General features: G+C 43.1%; 1 protein-coding gene and 3 non-coding genes across 5 annotated transcripts; all 4 read right to left on the bottom strand.

The window, feature by feature from the left end:
- Positions 1-7,290: 7,290 nt before the first annotated feature.
- Positions 7,291-19,460, bottom strand: LOC149287564 (nucleolar protein 58-like). Of its 2 annotated transcripts, none has more exons than XM_089492787.1 (15): positions 19,416-19,460; positions 18,551-18,627; positions 17,906-17,958; positions 17,243-17,367; positions 16,882-17,018; positions 15,610-15,674; positions 11,743-11,877; positions 10,661-10,806; positions 10,405-10,531; positions 9,824-9,987; positions 9,234-9,368; positions 8,974-9,035; positions 8,342-8,499; positions 7,985-8,106; positions 7,291-7,347 (listed from the first exon to the last, which is right to left on the bottom strand). In XM_089492787.1, exons 1-15 carry the CDS (start codon positions 19,458-19,460, stop codon positions 7,291-7,293), a joined length of 1,608 nt encoding a protein of 535 aa, XP_089348913.1. The 2 variants fall into 2 exon arrangements, with proteins under 2 accessions (XP_089348913.1, XP_089348915.1); XM_089492789.1 differs by having other exon boundaries at positions 7,985-8,097.
- Positions 10,238-10,317, bottom strand: LOC149287567 (small nucleolar RNA SNORD11B). The gene has a single exon (XR_016277476.1). It is a non-coding gene; the product is annotated as a small nucleolar RNA SNORD11B (small nucleolar RNA).
- Positions 17,696-17,786, bottom strand: LOC149287566 (small nucleolar RNA SNORD70). Its single transcript, XR_016277475.1, has one exon. It is a non-coding gene; the product is annotated as a small nucleolar RNA SNORD70 (small nucleolar RNA).
- LOC149287565 (small nucleolar RNA SNORD70) lies at positions 18,271-18,359 on the bottom strand. Its single transcript, XR_016277474.1, has one exon. It is a non-coding gene; the product is annotated as a small nucleolar RNA SNORD70 (small nucleolar RNA).
- Positions 19,461-20,274: the final 814 nt, after the last annotated feature.

Below are 20,274 nucleotides of genomic sequence, written 5' to 3'. Positions count from 1 at the left end.
CAACAGCGCCCAAAAAGGCTTTATCTAAACAGAAACACATTACCTCCCCGACCTCCAGAATTGTTGGACATGGCGATGTACATACCGCCCTAGATAGCGTGGCACCAGCGCTCAAAAGAGCCTATCGGTGGTGGAAGTGTGCCAAGACACTCCCCGAGGACTCAGATTCGGAGCTTGACTCCGCTGAGGAGGTCGTGCCATCTGAGGTTTCCTCAGATTTTGAGGAGGATTTGGATGAGGAACCTTTGGATTCCTTGGAACCAGCGGGTCTCTCATTCTTCCTCCTCGGCAGGGATTTTGGATCCCCAGGGGGATTCTCTGTTTGATCCGGAGAATCTTCACCACCCCCGATCTTCGGAATGGGTACCGTCAGCACATATTGCCCAGTACCTGGAGAAATGGGTCAGACGCCCTCTCTCCAAATCCGCCAGAAATAAATTGAGGGCGGAATGCCCTCGCCCTATTGTTCCCAATAAGGTCTGCGACACGCCCTCTGTGGATCCAAAAATGGTCCAATATTTAGCTAAATCTGGCTGGAATCATAGAAAGGGCTTAGAGTCTGCTCTTAAATACTGTCAGGATAAACATTTGGATGTTTTTGGCCCATTGACCAAATTATTTGAATTGGCGTCTAATGCCAAAGAGAAAGGAGAATCGGTTGATCCGGACACCCTTTTGGGGTGGATTCAGAGAGCAATTTGTATTGCAGGGAATGTAAACACTTCCTTCTGCATAGAAAGGCGTAAGGCCATCCTTCTAAAGGTGGAGCCTAAGTTGGCCAACCTCGCCCTGTCTGAGGCGGGTAAAGATGCTCAGGGTCTCTTGTTTGGAGATTCCTTTATAAAGGAGCTGGGGCAGTTTGTCGGTGCCTTTACGGCCTTGGATAAAGCCCAATCGTCCATGAAGAGAGTGTTTGAGACCCGGGTCTCCACCAGGGCCGGCAGATTCCGGGGCCGTCTGGCCGGCCGTACTTCCTTTGGTTCTTCGCGAACTTTGAGAGGCTCCTTCACTCAACAACCTCCACAGCGGGAATTCAAGCAGCCCTCACCTTTCTTCCCTTCGCGAGCCAGACCATGGCGTTCCAGAGGATCGGGAAGAGCCCATAGACGTCCATATGGTGAGTACACAACTAACCACCCCTTCTTCCCCGCTTCAGGTGGGCGGACGTCTCTGTCATTTTTTCCGCGCTTGGCAGAACCTGACGGCAGACGCGTGGATCCTGGATTGTGTTTGAGGTTACACAATAGAATTGGTTGTCTGCCCATATCAGACGGTTCTTCCCTCTCCTATTATGTTTTCCCAACAGGAACAACTGTTAGTAGACAACGAATTGACCACTCTGTGGGGAAAGGGCGCAATCGAAGTTGCCGCAGAAGGAACCCCAGGTTATGTCAGCAACATATTCCTGGTTCAAAAGAAAGGAGGCAGTTTCCGTCCAGTCATCAATCTCAAATCCCTAAACCTTTTGGTACGTTACAGGCACTTCAAGATGGAAGGGATCCATCTTCTTCGCGATTTGCTGTTACGGAACGATTGGATGGCAAAGTTGGATCTGCAGGACGCCTACCTCACGGTTCCCATGGCAGAACACTCCTGAGATCTTCTACAGTTTTATTGGAAAGCGCGGAAATGGCGCTTTACATGTCTTCCATTTGGACTCTCGTCAGCTCCATGGTGTTTCACCAAATTGCTTCGTCCAGTGGTGTCGTGGCTTCGCACTCAAGGGGTGAGACTTATTATCTATCTGGACGACATTTTAATCATGGCCCAGGATCGTCAGACGCTGTTGTCCCACCTTCGATTGGCGATCTCATTCCTTTCGGGGCTGGGGTTTCTCATCAACGAGGAGAAGTCATGTATGGAGCCGTCTCACACAATGGAGTTTCTGGGGTTCCTGGTGGATGCCGAACAGGAGATGCTCAGTCTTCCGACTTCCAAGATCCGTTCGATTCACAAAGAGCTGACTCGTGCTCTGCAACGTCGGACCATTTCGATTCGTTGCCTGGCCAGGATTGTGGGTCTGCTCACGTCATCAATCCAGGCGATTTTTCCAGCTCCGCTCCATTACCGGGCTCTTCAGCGTTTGAAGATAACTCACCTCCGCGCAGGTGCGTCCTATGCGGATCTTGTTCCGCTGGACGCAGACTCGAGGGACGAGTTACGCTGGTGGGTCCGGAATCTGGAAGCGTGGAACGGCAAGGCTATCATAGGTCCGCGTCCGGATTTCACCATCGATTCGGATGCCAGCCTGCATGGCTGGGGAGCTCATTGCGAAGGTCTAACTACGGGAGGCAGGTGGTCTTCGGAGGAAGCTGGGCTTCACATCAATTCTCTGGAGCTTCTCGCAGGCTCTTTTGCCATTCGCAGTTTTTCGAAGGACCATGCCAACGTCTGTATCAGACGCCAGATGGACAATGTTTCAGCGGTGCGGTACGTCAACCATTTCGGAGGTACGCACTCCAAGGCGCTAGCGGATTTGGCTCGAGAGTTCTGGAATTACTGTTTGAGCAGGAACATTGTCGTCCGCGCGGAATACCTACCTGGCTTACACAATACCGTGGCCGATTGGAACTCTCGGTTCCTGCGGGATTCCAGCGATTGGAGATTGGATCCGGTGGCGTTCCTTTCTATCGTTTCGAGGTGGGGTCCACTTTGTATAGACCTATTCGCTTCCAGACTCAACACGCAGCTTCCGACTTATTTCAGCTGGCGACCGGATCCAGGAGCGGTGGCAGTGGATGCGTTCGCACAGGATTGGACTGGGGGCACCCAGTACGCTTTTCCCCCATTTTCCATGATTCCACGTACCTTGCTCCAAGTACGACGTCAAGGGGTTCAGTTGGTGCTCATCACTCCGCTTTGGAGGTCACAACCATGGTTTCCTCCATTGTTGGAACTGTCGATCGACCAGCCCAGACTGTTGCCGCAGTTGCCTCTTCTGCTGTTGAGCCCGGAGGGTCATTCCCATCCTTTGATTCAGGACGGTTCTTTACGTCTGGTGGCATGGTTAATTTCCGGGGACCTTGGTCGATCCACGGAGTTTCAGACACAACTAAGCGACTTCTGGCAGAGTCTTGGGCCCCGGGAAGCAGAAGAGCTTATGGATCAGCCTGGAGAATTTGGTCTAGCTGGTGCTTGGCTAGGGACTTGGATCCCTCTTCAGCACCTCTGAATGCAGTTCTCCAGTTCCTCTCATCCCTCTTTGACGAGGGCAGGGCTTACCGCACCATTAACGTCTACCGGTCTGCGATTTCGGCATCTCATGCCGGGCTCAATGGTTGTCCGATCGGTAAACACTCTCTGGTTTGTCGCTTGCTAAAAGGAACATGGCTTAGCAGACCTCCGCGGCCTAAGTATTCGTCCACTTGGGATGTTTCTTGTGTTCTCTCCTTCTTGGCCGGCGAATGAGGACCTTTCCCTGAAGGACTTATCGGCTAAGTTGCTTACCTTATTATGTTTAATATCATGCAAACGGGTTGCGGATGTTCGAGCTCTGGATGTTGACGGTCGTTCTTTCGATCCGGCAGGGGTTACGTTTAATATATCCAGACGCACCAAGACTTCAATCAAATCTGTTTCTTATCCAGCTTTTCCATCTTCTCCATCATTGTGTCCTGTGCTTTGTCTCCAGGAATACGAGAGGCCTACGGCACCTTTGCGATCTCCATCTCACCCTAATCTTTTCGTATCTTTTAAAGCACCGTTCGGACCAGTTTCTTCCACTACTTTGGCTCGGTGGTTGAAGCAGATGCTGGGTCTTGCTGGGGTAGACACTTCTGTGTTTGGGCCTCATTCCTCTAGGGGTGCCGTTGCAACAAAGGTTATCAGTTTCGGTGGCCGTTTGGAGGATTTAATGAGAGCGGCTGACTGGTCCAGGCCGTCTACTTTTAAAGAATTCTATTTTCGGCCTTCTCCGCATCTTTTTTCTCCTATTGTTGCTCAGCTTTAAACTTGCAATAGGAGCCTCCGTGTCTTGTCATAAAATTGCATGATTTTACTATTACCATGACGTAAAGTCATGATTTTATTAAAGACACGGAGGCGAGTATTGCTTCCCACCCCCTTTTTCGCTTTGTGGAACTCGCTCCCACCCGATGACTTACGGTGGATATGGGGTAGGTTTTATGTCTTTTGATCTATATCTTTTGTTCTATGGATGCCATGTTTGTCACTTTGGTTTGTTTTGCCTTGCTCTGATATTGTCTGATTTTCACGAGTTTCATGATTTTTTTTTTTTGATTTTTTTTTATGTCTCCTTGCTTCCCTCCTGCTTCAGGGTTGCATTACACCGGAACTAATCTATTAATTCCTTTTATTTCTTGTCTCCCTGCAGTTTGACCTGCTTGCACGGATTCTCCAGTTCCGTTTGGGGTTTTGCCGTTGTTCATGCCGTTACAGTCTGCCTCGAGCCGGGTGTTGGTCCTGGTTGTACTGATCAAGTTCGCCTATCAAAGAAAGAGGATGACTTCCGGGAGGAGACTAGAGTTATACAAAGAAACGTATATAAAGAAAGAGTTAAGCAATACTCGCCTCCGTGTCTTTAATAAAATCATGACTTTACGTCATGGTAATAGTAAAATCATGCAATTATAGGCCGCACCCCCACTGTAAAGATTTATAGTGGGGGGGGGAAAGTGCAGCCTATAATCGGGCAAATACGGTAGATACAGTCTGAATAAAGGAAAAAGTAAAAATTCTTACTTCCTTCTTAGATGCAGTCCTTGTGAGGAGGAATGAAATCCTAAATAGCAGGATACCGGTTCAACAGTATTGAAGAAACAGGACCACCTGGGGTGCACTGATACTAACAACCGCAATTGCTTCAGTACAGATGTGTAGGTGTCTTCATTTACCTAATAGGGGAGTGTCTAGGGAGGCAAACCTTATGTGTCAAGCAGTTTGGTAGGGCAAAGATGGCACAGGTGGGCTGTTTGGGGACAAAGATGGGACAGGCAGGCTGTTTGGGTGCAATATGGTACTGGCAGGCTGTTTGGCGTCAAAGATGGCTAAAGGGGGATGTTTAGGGGCAAAGATGGCTAAAGGAGGCTATGTTTGCAATTTAGGGTTTCAATGGATTTTCTTTTGATCTATACCTTCAATGCTGGGTCTGCATGTGCTTTTTCAATTAATCTATACCTGCAAGGCTGGGTTTGTGTGTTATTTAGGTGCTTTGTATATGTAATGCTATGTGCTATATGTTATTTATCAATACCAGCAAATACAGGGTTTGCATGTTATTCAGTTGATCTGAGTTGTGGTACAGCGAAAGAGAGGACAAAGGGACTCTGGGGGTAATGACAGGGAAGGGGCACCATGGAGGTGGCCTGCACAGGACACATGAACACCTTAGGCTGGCCCTGATTGCAACCCTTTCAGATCACTCGCCAGACCTGCACGATTAATTTGCTATGCGATTGTCATAGTATTGTGCTCCGCGTGTGGCATAAGGATGTGTCATGTGGACTCACATTAGGGTCAGAAGGGAAGACCAAACTGACTATGACAGTCTCCTAATCTGTAACGTTAGAGTGGTAAGTACTTATGTTTTTAACGGGCCTTTTTTGGCATTTGAGTGGAGGGTAAGCTGGCCCATTCATTTTCGTACAAACTATTTTGAGCGATCTCTGGCGAAAATGAATTGCAAGAGCGCCACAAATTTGTTAGGATTCGTCCATTTGTCATCACCAGTAGCCGCCATTGCAAGCGGTTTTGGATTCAATTCAAGCAATTTTAGTGCTCATTGATGAGGTAAAGTGGGAGGGACTGTGTGTAGGAGGGTACATACTAATGACTAATGGGTAGAAGTAGCCAAGAAAACTGACTGGTTATGGCTGTGATTGATGGGTTCAACTACCTGTGGGACTTATTCCTTCCTTTTTCACTCTGGTCAATCAGCAGTTACAAGGGAAAGGGACAAGCATGTGCTGAAGCAATTTTAAGTTGTCAGTAGAAGTCACAGACTGATGAGAGTTGGAGTGAGAGACAGTGGCAATGGGAGTTAGGTTAGCAGAGGCCGAGATTAATGCTCATTGCTCCTACCATACTGCAAGTTAACAAATAGTTTATTTTAGTGCAGACAATTTACTGGTATGGGTTGGATTGAAGAAGCTGTAGTGACTACTGTCATGTATTACAGGGGATGCAGCAGACATTTTTACCCTGTTCCTGAGTAGTTTATTTGATAGACAGTTACCCATTTATGCTACCAGCCAAACCTGTAACGCGTGTACGTGTTATTTTTTTTTTATGCATATCTATTAGTGTTCACTGATAAGTATTCATGACAAATACAGACATTCTACTGGGCTTGGGCGCAGTGTGACTTTTTCAGTTTAAAATTTAAAACCTCTTCCTAAGTAGTTTAATACAGGTGCCCATTTACGCTAGTACCAGCCAAACCTGTAGTTGATTTTTTTTTTTTTTTATTACCTTTCTATCACATCATCTGTTAGTGTTCATTGATAAAGAAATACTGGTGGAAAAAAAACAGGAATTATACTGGGCGTGCGCAGTGACTGGCGGCCGCCATCTTGCGATTGGCAAAAATCACTTGCAGTGGCGTGTTTTGGGGTGAGTGTTCGGTGTTGCTGAATACCTCGTGATCGAGGCATTTCAGCAACACCATTGAAGTTTAGGAGGTGATCTCATTGAAGATAACAGATGTCCGCCGCCATCCAGTGTATGGAGGATGTTGACACCCACGGGGAGGGCCCAGACATGGCCCATGATGCCGGTCTGTGTTGCTGAATGCCTCAACATCGTATGTATGACTTTATTCGATATCAAGGTAGTCAGCATGTGCCATAATGTGCCAGGCACGTCAATTGTCACGAAGGGGTTAAGTTCCATGGATTTGCAGGGGTCCCCCCCCCCCTGTTTATATGATTACATCATGGGGCTTTACTGTTCTTTCAAGCCATTTTATATATTTATGCAGAAGGAATAAATCTTGGAAAGAACTGTTACAATAGTATATTCAAGGAGAACAAGAATTTCTTTTATACACAAAAAATAAATCAAACCATGATTCCAAAATTAAAAAAAAAAAAAGAAAGGTTTGAAAAGAAAAAAGTTGTCCATTCTTTAAAGACAAAAAAAAAAAAAAAAAGTATCAAGAAGTTCGCAGTTTACCTCAATAGTAAAATGTGTACTAAACCCTCAGCAAAATTGTTAACCTATACTGTGGAAGGTCAAATTGCTCTTCATACATTTTGGGGTTGCCACTTCCCCAAATGTTTTTGAATCAAAGTCTTAATCCTCTGTCCACTAAAACAAGTCCATCTGTGTCCCCTAATCCTCCTCCTCTTCCTGCTTCACTTTCTTCTTCTTCTTTTTCTTCTTTGGCGTCTGTTGAACAAGAAAAAATAAATGACCAGATAATTTAGAGCACCATTTGTATGTAAAAATTATTTTATTCACATGTATTTTAACTTCAAAGAAATAATGTCCCGAGTAGTATTACGGGTGACTATATCCATTTCACATGAGCCTAGGCAAAGTGTGAGATGGAATGCAGGAGGACTCACCTCAAATTGATACCAAATATATCAAATGTAATGTAAAAAAGGCACATTAATGCATTTGATAACCAAGTACCAACAATGAAGTGATATTGAATGAATACACTCCATGCATTTGTTGTTTCCCTGCCCTCCAACTGCCTTAAATCCTGATCACCAGTGCACGTTAGTATACTAGCCAACCTGTCTGACATTTCCAGCAAGACCCCCACCTGCATCTGCAGAGGACGATGCCATTTTTTTTTCAATGGAAGTGCTTCCTTGCTACTTGATTGGCTGCTTAACATTGGTGCAAACATCCATGCACAGAGTGGTTATAACTCAAGCATTGTCAATTGGGAAATTGAGGCTGTAGTTGGTTGCTTTAATTGTGGGCAAGGACAAAATATCACTGCCTTAAAATGACAAATGGTCTCCTGGTTGAAGGAGAAGATTTAGCAATTAACTACTTTTGCGGTTCTAACCTCTGCAGCTGTACTAGTTGATGGCTCTTCTTTTAGCACCTCCTCTTCCACTCCAGCTTCACTTTCCTCAACTTTAATCTTCTTCTTTTTCTTCCTCTTGGGTGTCTCCTCTTCTACAGGTTCTTCATGGAAAAAAGTAGTCAAAATATAAGATTATGTGTTTGAAAACATTGAAGTGTGGGAACCATGCAGTGATGTCAAAATTATTTTACATTGTTACCAATGAAAATAATTACTACAATAATAAAGGAAAATTGAACAAAGAAAATCTGAGGTTGCAATAGGAGAGTTTTCCCTCTTATTCATTCAAGTACTAAATTGGCTTTCATCAAATACTTAAAAAAAAAAAAAAATTACCTTCTGCTTCTTCCATTTCTGTGATTTTAACTTTTTTAGCTTTTTTCACTTTAACCTCAGATGGCTGTTCTTCCTCTTGCTCAACCTCCTCAAACTTGCGCTTCTTTGGGACCGATGGGAGAGTTGTGTCACCAGATGGATCGTAGGTCCGGACCTCACTGTAAAAAATTTAAGTTGTCAGGGTTTCAAACAATACCATATTTTAAGGCCATAGTAGTGGCGCAACTACATGGGTGGCAACGCTCACAACTGCGATAGGGCCTGGCTCTCAAAAAACTTTGAGCCAGCATGGCCAATAAGTGTGTACATGTGTGATTTAGTATGAGTGTGTGTATTAGCATGTGTAAAAATTGTGTAAGTGTGTTTACATGTGTAAAAATTGTGTAAGTGTGTTTAATGTGTGCCATAGTGTATGTTTGGCACAGACAAGCCATTTGGGAGCACTGATAAGTTGTTTGGGGAAAAGAAGTTCCGTGGGACATGTTGCTTGGTAAAGTTGGGGGGCCCTGGGGCAACTTTTGCACCATGGCCCTGTGGTTTCTAGTGAGGCTCCTGGGCCAAAGCATTTAATGCAGAATGGCAGTGTGTAAAAGGAAGAAAACTACAAACATGAAATGAAGGCAAGAGCTTACCTCTTATGTTGATATTTGTCTGCCCTGGCTAGTGCCTTCCCAGTTCCACTGATTCTTTTCAGCTAGGGAAATAAAAAATGTAAGACTTAGGGCTATTTAGTATCACTTTTGGCAGATAGACACTCAATTAGACAACATGAATAATTCCGGTCTCAGAAGAGGTAGTGACTAAAATTGCCCTCATGGATTTGTCAGGCAATTAAAATACATAATCATCACAGACCATGTGCAGTGCCCTTAAAGCTGATGGGCATACTTACTCCTTTCTCTTCAAGGTTCCGGAGCCGTAACTCTAGCTTGGCTCTTGTCTCCACGCCAAGCTGTGCATTGGTGTCTTCCCCAAGGGCATCATATCTGATGGCAAGGGCTGCCTTGGCAGCAAGCATTCGAGAGATCTGAGAGGGAAGCAATAATGAAATAAAAAAAATGCACGCAAAAGCGCCACAACACTAGAATTACATCATATAAACACAAAAATCACAAATGGGATCACGGGTCATCCTACAATAGAGAATTATCTAGTAATGTTATGATAAACATTTTCTTCTCTCTATTCTATCACTATCTTATTTAGATCGCTAGCAGATTCGGTATCGCTTACAACAGGGACAGGGAAGTTTAATAGTATTTGAAGAACAGAACCTAGAAAGTTCTGGCACTAACTACCTCCTGGCTTCCAGATGACTGCTATTTCTTGACCTCCCCACATTTGTTCACTTACAGTGGTGATCCCATCAAGGAAGACCAAGTAACACTTGGTAAGATTTACATCACATGGATATGCTAATAAAAGTTTAAAATGAAATGACTAAGGTTATATGGGATTCTACACAATTCACATAATACACACCTTGCCCTTATTTTTGGGAGTAGTCTGTCCAACCAGAGAAGCATGATAAATCAGACCATATTTAGGAGTGTCTCGCTTGGTCTTCAGAGCTCTAAACAGTGCTTTTTCTGCTCCTAAAATCTGCACAGTGGAAGCGGGGTGTTTAGCCAAATTCAGCAGGGAGCCTTGGAGGGAGAAAAAAATATTGTTAGAACATTCTCTAACACGGAGGGCTTTTGAGGTCAATAATTATACTGTGCACACTTTTCCTTGTTTAAGCATGCAGACCTAAGAAATGGTTAAAGCACTACATACACAGCAACTCCAGATATTAGTGGTGAACACACAGCTTCTTTGTACAATATCCCTGAACAGGGTGTGTTATCCAGCAATAGTTAGTTTTTTTATGAGTAAGAATAATCAGAGAATATAGTAAGATGATCTCAGATGAGGTAGTGACTGAAATTGCCCTCATGATCTATCAGGCAATTATACATAATCATCATCATCGATCTGATTGTATAGAAGTCTGTACACATGAATCAGTGACTGTATACACAAGAAACCAAAACAATGCTGATAGGAAATATGAAGAGACTCACCAGCATGGGAAATTAATCTAGCACCAACAAGTTCTCCCACCAGCACAGTAAGATTGGGTGCGATGGCCATCATTCTGTTTTTTAGATAATCATACAGCTGGGTTCTGTACTCTGAGATTTCAATCACCTGGAAGTGTACAATACCAAGAGCAGACAGTCAAAATCCAAAACACAGACATTGTAGTATGTAAGAGAATGCTCACAAAAGCATTTTCAACAGAAATTTTATAAAAAATACTTTGGGTTTATCTCTTACCTGGTCACACAAGTGTAAGATGTTACTTATGTCTTCCTCAGACACTTCAGTACCCATAGAAATCTCTGCAGCAGCCTTAACCTCTGCCTCCACCTCTTCTGGAAGCATCTCAGACAGGTCAAAGCTGGCAAAATTGACTCTGTCACCTAATGGTAAGACATATGTTGAAGAGTTAAGGTATAGACAAATGGTAAAATGTAAAAACAGTTGTACACTTTTAAAGGTCCACCCACGGTCTTTTATACACCTAGGGATTCCGTTTCATAACAAAAGAATTCAGATTTATAATGATTTAAGATTAACCAATTTGAATATGGCAGGAATGTTTACTGCTATGGATGCATTCAGATTATCTGGTGTATTATCCAACATTAGTTAGTTTTTTTATGAGTAAGAATAATCAGAGAATATAGTAAGATGATCTCAGATGAGGTAGTGACTGAAATTGCCCTCATGATATATCAGGCAATTATACATAATAATCATCGATCTGATTGTCTAAAAGTCTACACATGAATCAGTGACTGTATACACAAAAAACAAAAAAACAATGCTGATAGGAAATATGAAGAGACTCACCAGCATGGGTGTTAAAACAAAAAAAATCATCTAAATATGTATGCTCTAAGGTACATAGCATACAACTAACTACAAAGTCCTTCCTCTTTGGTTTCCATGCTGATGAAGCTGACCTTAATTCTCAACATAAGACAAAAAAACCCACAAAAATGAGAGCCTTTATATTAAAGTACAATAGACCGTGAGCTGTACTTGTCAAATGCCATAAGGTTTATTACGCATTGCATTAGCAGATCTGGACTCAGATGAGGTAGTGACAAACTGCCTTCACAGAAGTATCAGTCTATTCCATTAAAATCATCACCACTGACCAGAATTAAAGCGTCACAAACAAAAACCACATTGAGTGCCTCACCAAAATGGTAAGCAATTGTTAGGGGCATTAGATAGACCAGGGAAGAATATGTAACGTTCCTTGACAGTGCTTCTCAGTAAGAACAGGATGCTGTAGCCATTGCAACAATGAGGTTTTATTAGCCGATATAACGGATACCAGAACTTACCCACAGCTCGTACACACTTGCAGTAGGCCAAGTTATCAGTGACAATTTTTCCTAGTTCAGGAAAATGCCACCCGTACCACTCTCTGCAGCGCATGATATAATTGTTCAGTTCCTTATCCAGATCGTCCAAAAGTGCTTAGGACAGAAGATCGAGAGTCAATACAGAGTATTGCATTCGCTTTGAATTACACAAATACACTAAAGGATATCTAAAACATTTCCCTGTCTTGCCTTAAAGATCATCATGACAAAAAAAAGGTAAGATTGCGTGCCTAGATACTTGTCAGGAAAGAACAGGCAACGCATTTTCATAGTTTTGATCAATCCTATTTTACTGTGGGCAGCATATTTGGAAGTAAAAGTTGTACCTTCTAGAACACAATAAGACTATCTGAAGCAACCACCCTAGTGTGATAAAGGGAGAGCTAAGAGGAGAGTTGTGTTTCAGCCAATTCACTAGGGCTGCAACTAACGATTATTTTAATAATCGATTAGTTGGCCGATTATTTTTGATTAATCGGATAAAAAATGCAATTTTTTTTTATTTAAAATAATGTAATAAAAAACATAATTTACACTTTCATCTCTTTATTGTAATGGCCTCGCTCTCTATTCACCTTCTTATTTTACTGACATAATAATAATAAAAGCTACAAGAACCCAAACAGTGTTTCTCAAACTAGGCTTATTAATATAAGTTAAGTTATTAGTAAATATTAATGCATATGTTAACTATATTTCATATTTAATAAAAACTGAGAAAAAAGCCTTGTTTATATTTTCTTTTATTTACCAAACTGCCCCCAGTTATGCACATCTGACCCCCAGCTTGCCACTCTGCCCCCATATATGCCTTATATCTCCTATATGCCAGATTCCACTGTGCCCCCTGATATGCCACTGTGCCCTCGATGTGCCTTATACTCCTTATATGCAACTGAGCCCCCTGATATACCTTTTACCCCCAGATATGTCTTATGCCCCCCGATATGCCTAATATCAATATGCCTTATACCCCCTATATGCCTTATAACCTCCAATATGCCACTCGCCACATTTATGCCTTATACCTCCCTATACGCCACTGTGCACCCTGATATGCCACTCTGCCCCCCATAAATGCCCTGCACCACCCTGAAATTCATTATACTCCCTGATTCACCACTCTGCCTCCCCCAGATATGCCACTCTGAAATTCATTATACCCCCCATACACCACTCTACCTCCTCCTATACACCACTCTAACTCCCCCAGATATGCCATTCTGCCTCCCTGAAATTCATTACACACCCATACACCACTCTGCCTCCTCCCCCCTCCCATACGCCACTCTGCCTCCTCCCCCCTCCCATACGCCACTCTGCCTCCTCCCCCCTCCCATACACCACTCTGCCTCCTCCCCCCTCCCATACACCACTTTGCCGCCTCCCACTCTGCCTCCTGTCAGCAACGGAGGTTCACAAGACACCAGGGAGCCGGGTAGAGAGGCAGAGTGGTGTATGGGAGGGGGAGGAGGCAGAGTGGTGTATGGGAGGGTGGCTCCCATACACCCCTCTGACTCCCCCCCCCCCATACACCACTCTGCCTCTCTCCCGACTCCCTGGTGTTTTGCGAACCTCCGTTGCTGACAGGCACTTACTCTGCAGCTTTATAGAGCCTCAGCGTAAGTTAAGGGCAGTAACGGAAGCTGTCTGTGCGATGCAGACCCCCGATGTGCAGACAGCCTCTGTTACTGCCCTTCATTTACGTTGAGGCTTCACAAAATACAAAATACCAGGGAGTCAGGAGAGAGGCAGAGTGGTGTATGGGGGGGGGTAGGGGGGAGTCGGAGGGGTGTATGGAAGTGGAGGGAAGAGCCGGCCGACAGTGAGGGGAATCCAGGTCCCCTGCAGCGTTGCGGGGGATCTGGATTCTAGTGTTATAATCCGATCTCTGTTTGAGGTCAGATTATATAAGGAGAGGAGTTTTTCAGAGCATTTGCTCTGAAAAAACCCTCTTTTTATAATCGATAAAAATCGATTCGAGTCAACGATTTTAATTATCGATTAGTTGTTTCAGCCCTACATTTCACTATACATTATGAAGGTCAAACACTAATGAGCTTTTCCTGCAGTATAAGCTTGGCCTTCCCTTCCATAATCCATAGTCAATTCATGTTCATTAAAACATTTCTTAGACACGGACTTATGTAATACTCATGCTGGAGAAAGTTGTTAGTGCTGGCCCTTCATAATAAATAGCGAAGCGAGAAAGAAAAAAAACCTCTCCCCCCAAATTTTCCTTTACTGGCATCAAAGACAACATTCTTAAATTATTAATTCTTTTTAGGGCTGCAACTAATGATTATTTTAATAATCGATTAGTTGGCCGATAATTTTTTCGATTAATCGGATAAAAAAAAATTTTTTTGTTCAATTTAAAATAATGTCATAAAAAACGTACAATTTACACTTTCATCTCTTTATTGCAATGGCCTCTCTCTATTCACCTTCTTATTTTACGGACATAATAATAAAAGCTACAAGAACCCAAACACTGTTTCTCAAACTAGGTTTAAATACAAAGCTATTAGTAAATATTAATTCATATGTTAACTATTTTTTATATTTAATAAAAACTGAGAAAAAAGCCTTGTTTAAATTTTTTTTAATTTACCAAACTGCCCCTGGTTATGCACATCTGACCCCCAGCTTGCCACTGTGCCCCCATATATGCCTTATACCTCTTATATGCCAGTGATATGCAACTGAGCCCCCTGATATACCTTTTACCCCCAGATGTTTTATGCCCCCCTGATATGCCTAATATTGATATGCCTTATACCCCCTATATGCCCTGAAATTCATAATACCCCCATACACCACTATAACTCACCCATACACCACTCTGGCTCCTCCCCCCCATACACCACTCTGGCTCCTCCCCCTCCCATACACCACTCTGGCTCCTCCCCCTCCCATACACCACTCTGGCTCCTCCCCCTCCCATACACCACTCTGGCTCCTCCCCCTCCCATACACCACTCTGGCTCCTGCCCTCCATCACTCTGGCTCCTCCCCCCCATACTCCACTCTGCCTCCTCCCCCTCCGATACATCACTGCCTCCTCCCCCTCTCATATACCACTTTGCCCCTCCCATACTCCACTCTGGCTCCTCCCCTCCCATACATCACTCTGGCTCCTCCCCCTCCCATACTCCACTCTGCCTCCTGTCAGCCACGGAGGTTCACAAGACACCAGGGAGCCGGGTAGAGAGGCAGAGAGAGGGGGAGGGGCCAGAGTGGCGTATGGGAGGGTGGCTCCCATACACCCCTCTGACTCCTCCCCCCTCCCATACACCGCTCTGCCTCTCTACCCGGCTACGTTACTGACAGGAACTTTCACTGCAGCTTCATAGAAGCCTCAGCGTAAGTGAAGGTGAGTAACGGAGGCTGTCTGTGCGATGCAGACCCCCACCGGCTGACAGAGAGGATGATCCTCTGTCAGCCGGTGGGGGTCTGTACCATGCGCACAGACAGCCTCCGTTACTGCCCTTCATTTACGCTGAGGCTTCTATGAAGTCAGTAACGGAGCCGGGTAGAGAGGCAGAGCGATGTATGGGAGGGGGGAGGAGTCAGAGGGGTGTATGGGAGGGGGAGAGAGACGGAAGTGAGAGACCGGCCGACAGCGAGGGGAATCCAGGTCCCCTGCAGCGTTGTGGGGGATCTGGATTCTAGTGTTATAATCCGATCTCTGTTTGAGGTCGGATTATAATTTTTATAATCGATAAAAATCGATTCGATTAATCGATAATGAAAATCGTTGACAACGATTTTCATTATCGATTAGTTGTTTCAGTCCTAATTCTTTTAGAAACTTTTACTTACATATGGCTTGAACAATCATTGTATCCACCTTATCAGGGCTAAACTTCAACTTGTAGCGAGAGAGACTGAAAGAAAAAGAAACTTGTGTCAAGGCTTACACAGAAGAGCCTGAACTAAATAAAACAAGATTTAATCTTGTTTTAAATAAAACTATTGTTTTGGTAACTACCGTATTTGCTCGATTATAAGATGGTTTTTTCCAGAGCAAATGCTCTGAAAAATACCCCTTGTCTTATAATCGAGGTCGTCTTCTAATCAGACCTCATTCTGCTGGGGCCAGGCTGCTTACCAGGCTTTGGTCGCGAGCAGTGTCGCTCCTACTAGCTGCAGGAGAACAGGAAGCTAGCACAGTCCTCACATAACTCTGCCTCCCCCCTCCTTCCTCTGGGGGCGGGGCCAGAGAAGTTGCTCGCACAGCCGGGCCCCTGCAGAAGTCTTCGAGTGAGAGATCTGCAGTTCAGGTAAGGGGGTGGGGGAGGGTTTTTGTGATTAATGTGTGAAGTATGTATGATTAATGGAATGAATGAGTATTTAAATGTTTGTGAATGAGTGTGTGTGTGAGATACCATGGATGTGTAAGGGGGGTGGTGGTGGTAGCATGGCATAGGGAGGCTGTAATCCCACTATCATCCCCAGGTTCCAGCATGTACTGGCTGCCTTGGCTTGATAGGAGTGTGATTGCTGTTAGCAGTTTATATATATATATATATATATCTCCAGAAATGCATTTTAACCCCCTATATGCCACTCAGCCCAATGATATGCATTTTAACCCCCTATATGCCAGAGTGGCATATAGGGGAATAAGGCATATCATGGGGCAGAGGGGCATATATGGGGTTAAAAGGCATATCATGGGGCACAGTGGCATATAGGAGGGTAGAAGACATTTCTGGAGGCAGAGTGGCATGTAGAGGGTTAAAAGGCACATCAAGGTGCAGAGTGGCAAATAGGGGGTTATAAGGCATTTCTGGGGGCAGATGTGCATAACGGGGGGGGGCAGGTTGGCAAATAAAAAATATATATTTTTCTCAATCATAGCTTTTATTAAATATGAAAAAATAGTTTACATTAATTAATATTTACTAGTAAAACGTTTTTCCTATAGGGTAGTCTTATATTCAGGCTTTTAGTTTTTTCCTAAATTAATATTTTGATTTTGGGGGGTCGTCTTATAATCGAGCAAACACGGTAATTTTCATCCCAAAATGGACTACTAGTGGAGATGTATACACCAAAAAAATACAGATCAAGCCACAAGACATCACACACCTGTGTGCCAAACCTAGAGACATGGCAGCCATTTCGCGAGAAGACAGACCAGTGATCAGTCCGTCTACCTGATTACGTATGCCTCTCATCAACTCTGTGACCATGGCACTGTGAATACAGCTGAGATTGAGCTTTTCCTGTAAGAAACATAAGGAAACTGACGTTACCTTAATCACAAACCTCAATGACATAAGTGATCTGAAAGTGTTGAAACCTATGTTTACAAATAAATATCTGTGCGCAACCCCCCATCCCCAATAAACAGCACATTTCCTCTATGGAGAAACCAGAACCATATGCTGGTATAGAAATCCCTTTTTTACCATTTAAGTAGCAGGTTACAGGTTATATTTTGTTATACCTTGATAACACCGCCAAGTTTGGCATCAGCAATCGCCAGTTGCTGTTGGGCATCTTTGGCTACAAGTTTTTTGAGGACCTTCTTTAAGTTTTTGCTCAGTTTTCCCTCAACAAGGGCAGTTGATGCTGTAAGTGAAAGATGCATTTGAGATATAAACAATCTACTTATCGGAACATATCAGTTTAGAGTAAAAATGTTTAACATTGATCAATAAAGCCATTGGCTTTACTAGTTATAAAACTTCAATGCATCAACATGATTCACCAATGCCCTTAATTACACAAACGAGATAGATAGATAGATAGATATACACACACACTAGTTTTGGGAGCCAGTAAAAAGCAGAATGTTTAAAAATATATAAATGCAGCTAGTACTGCTTACACATTCTAGAAACTGATTCAGCAAGTTAAATAGTACATTATAATAACCATAATTGTGTAATATTGCAATAGAGATGCCGCCTCAGTGGTAGTGACGAAACTTTGAAGTTAAAATCATTTTTATTTCATCTTAACAAATATCCATCATTGGCGACAATAAATGATACTCATAGGTCTGTAATGTCACATGGTAACAGTCAGGAAAAAAAGTCTGCATAAGGGAACATAAGGGTCCGCTTATCGGTTCATTTCATGTGTGTAAGCATGTTTTATTATTTACCTGCCAATGCTTCCGTAGTATCATGGAACTTTTCAAAGTGTTTTAATTTCACTCTAAGAAGATAAGATATTTTTAAAAAATGCAAGAGGTAAAATACAGTCATAATCATTGCCTGCTAATTACTTCATACTACACTGAATCTACATTTCCAGAAGTGGGGTTTCCCCTTGAACAAAGGCTTTAAGCATGGAAGTTCTTCTGAGATTAAAAAAAGTAACCTTGGAGATGTGGAAAGTACTTCTAACAGAACACTTGAGAACAACTGATCTAATAATATTAAAATTAAGCTTGTTAAAAAATGACTTAATTTTAGGGAAACTTTGAAGTTAATGTGAGAGATAAAGAAATATATATCTGGAAGATTTACTTTAATTGCCTCAGTGGTAGTGACGAAATGTTGAATTCAGTCATGGATATTCAATTCAACTTCAGATCCATCATTGGCAACAAAAAATCTTAAAGCATTTGCTTACATTTGAGTTGTATAAATGAAGGCGTCGCACCCATACCTCCAGAGTCCCTCTTCAAGAGGGACGGTGCTCCTTTAGTACTCTTAAATGTTTGGGTAAGGAAAAGAATATGGACTACAATGCTGAACCCACAGGTCTGTAGTGAACGTAAAATATTATTCTTAAATAAACATACACTTTATTGGCTTTTTCTGGAGTTTCAAATTCTTTCCATATATTGTCTACTTCTTCTAATTTACTCTCATCCAGAACCTGAAAGAAACAAAAGCTTGTTATAAGGATTTATATTCAGTTACATTAAATGTAACATAGAAATTAATACCATTTGTACCTATAAGTGTTTCATAGTTCTGTAAAAATGAAAAATCATAATGGATAATTATATACACCATTACATTTTGTTTTAAAATACATAAATCTTCTGTGCTATGTCTGAGAAGAACCCACCAGTAAAGGGAGAAACACTGCATGTAAGCAGGCCAATTTGTGCGAGCATGTGCTCGCACAAATACATGACTCCTGGCTGGACAGCCTCATCCGCTAAAAACAGCGAAGCTATTAGAACTAATGTACCGACTTAAACGGACAGCATGGCGCGTGGAAACGGCAAATGGATTTTTAAAAAAAAAATAAAAAATCCAAAATTAAGAACGGCAAATTGCGTTAACAGCGATCGGAGCCTTCATCGGCTACATGCTATAAAGGCAGACGGCGGTCTCGCCCTGTGCCCAATTTACGCATAATTTTATCAGACTGAGAAGGACGAGTTGTAGAGCCACAGGAACTGCGGCCTCGGGCTCACAAGTCCAGGATTTACACAAATGGGCCAAATCAGCATATAAACCCCAAAGAGCCCTCCGCTTTCCAAATTATACATGGTATATTTTTAAAGCACAAGCAGCTTGACCGAAGTAACATTTCTCTTAACGTGTATAAGCGTGTAAACGGAAACATGGCGGGACCATGTGGCATCTTAACGACTTCTCCACATATACCTAACGCTCAAGGTTCTCCAGACATCTAAACTAACATACACTTACCTTAAAAATGGCGTATCCCGCCGCGGTCTCAAAAAGCACCAACATGGCCGGGCCTGAACCGGACCGGCGATTAGAACTAGAACACGTCAACCGCTGGACAGAGACACGTGTGAGTCTGGATCCTGCAAAGAATGCGCGAGCCCGACAACCGCTTCCTTTTCCGTTTCGTCATTTCCACCCCAAGGCGCGACATGTAACCCCCTCCCATTGCGTATAATGGTGTAACGTTGTAGTAGCGTGCATGCGTTGACATGGTTTCAAACCAATACGAATGTCGAGAGTCCAGTGTGTATGCGTGAAATATGCGCTCACTTCTGTTAGGGTTACTTCATGGTGCTGAGTGTAAAGCACTGGGTTTGGAGTTTATGCACTTATTGTAATAAACGCAATTTTAACCTTTTCAGCGCTGATGGTTTTAAATACCGTCTACTGTTGCCATTTTACCAATGGTGGGTGTAAAAATCCCCTTTGCCATGTTTGATGTACCCACACAGATTAGACATCCTTTTCGTTCAAGACAAGCAGGACTTTCTTTTGGAACTGTAGAAACACAAACAATAATTCTGAGCATGTTTAATTTATTCATGTAGTATATAATATATATATATGCTATTTTGTTTAGGATTTCTTGTAGGCAGCTGAACATAACCCAATTTTTGTTTGGCAGCATCCCCTGATTACAGGAATACCCAACATACATAGTGTTTAGAGGGCCACATCCATCTTTTACATATTATCCTATAGTGTACGTTTTTTTATGATAATTGACGGTCCAGGCACGTCATGCACTAACATCCAGTTAGCGACAATTGACGTGGCAGCACCGTCATGGCTTTAAATGGGTGCAGTAAGCGATCTA

Source organism: Sceloporus occidentalis, unplaced genomic scaffold, assembly GCF_023333645.1.
Source record: "Sceloporus occidentalis isolate IW3139 unplaced genomic scaffold, rSceOcc1.0.p SCAF_59, whole genome shotgun sequence".
NCBI lineage: Eukaryota > Metazoa > Chordata > Lepidosauria > Squamata > Phrynosomatidae > Sceloporus > Sceloporus occidentalis.
The sequence above is the reverse complement of the archived record's forward strand: the minus strand, read 5'-3'. Positions and strand labels throughout refer to the sequence as shown.

What these genes read in the sequence shown, in the direction of transcription:
- LOC149287564 (XM_089492787.1), bottom strand. Translation starts at nt 19,460, where the DNA reads ATGTTGGTGCTTTTTGAGACCGCGGCGGGATACGCCATTTTTAAG. An exon ending in AACTTGGCGGTGTTATCAAG is followed by an intron (nt 17,019 to 17,242) that starts GTATAACAAAAT and finishes TGTTTCTTACAG; the next exon opens with GAAAAGCTCAATCTCAGCTG. An exon ending in TCTTACACTTGTGTGACCAG is followed by an intron (nt 10,532 to 10,660) that starts GTAAGAGATAAA and finishes GTACACTTCCAG; the next exon opens with GTGATTGAAATCTCAGAGTA.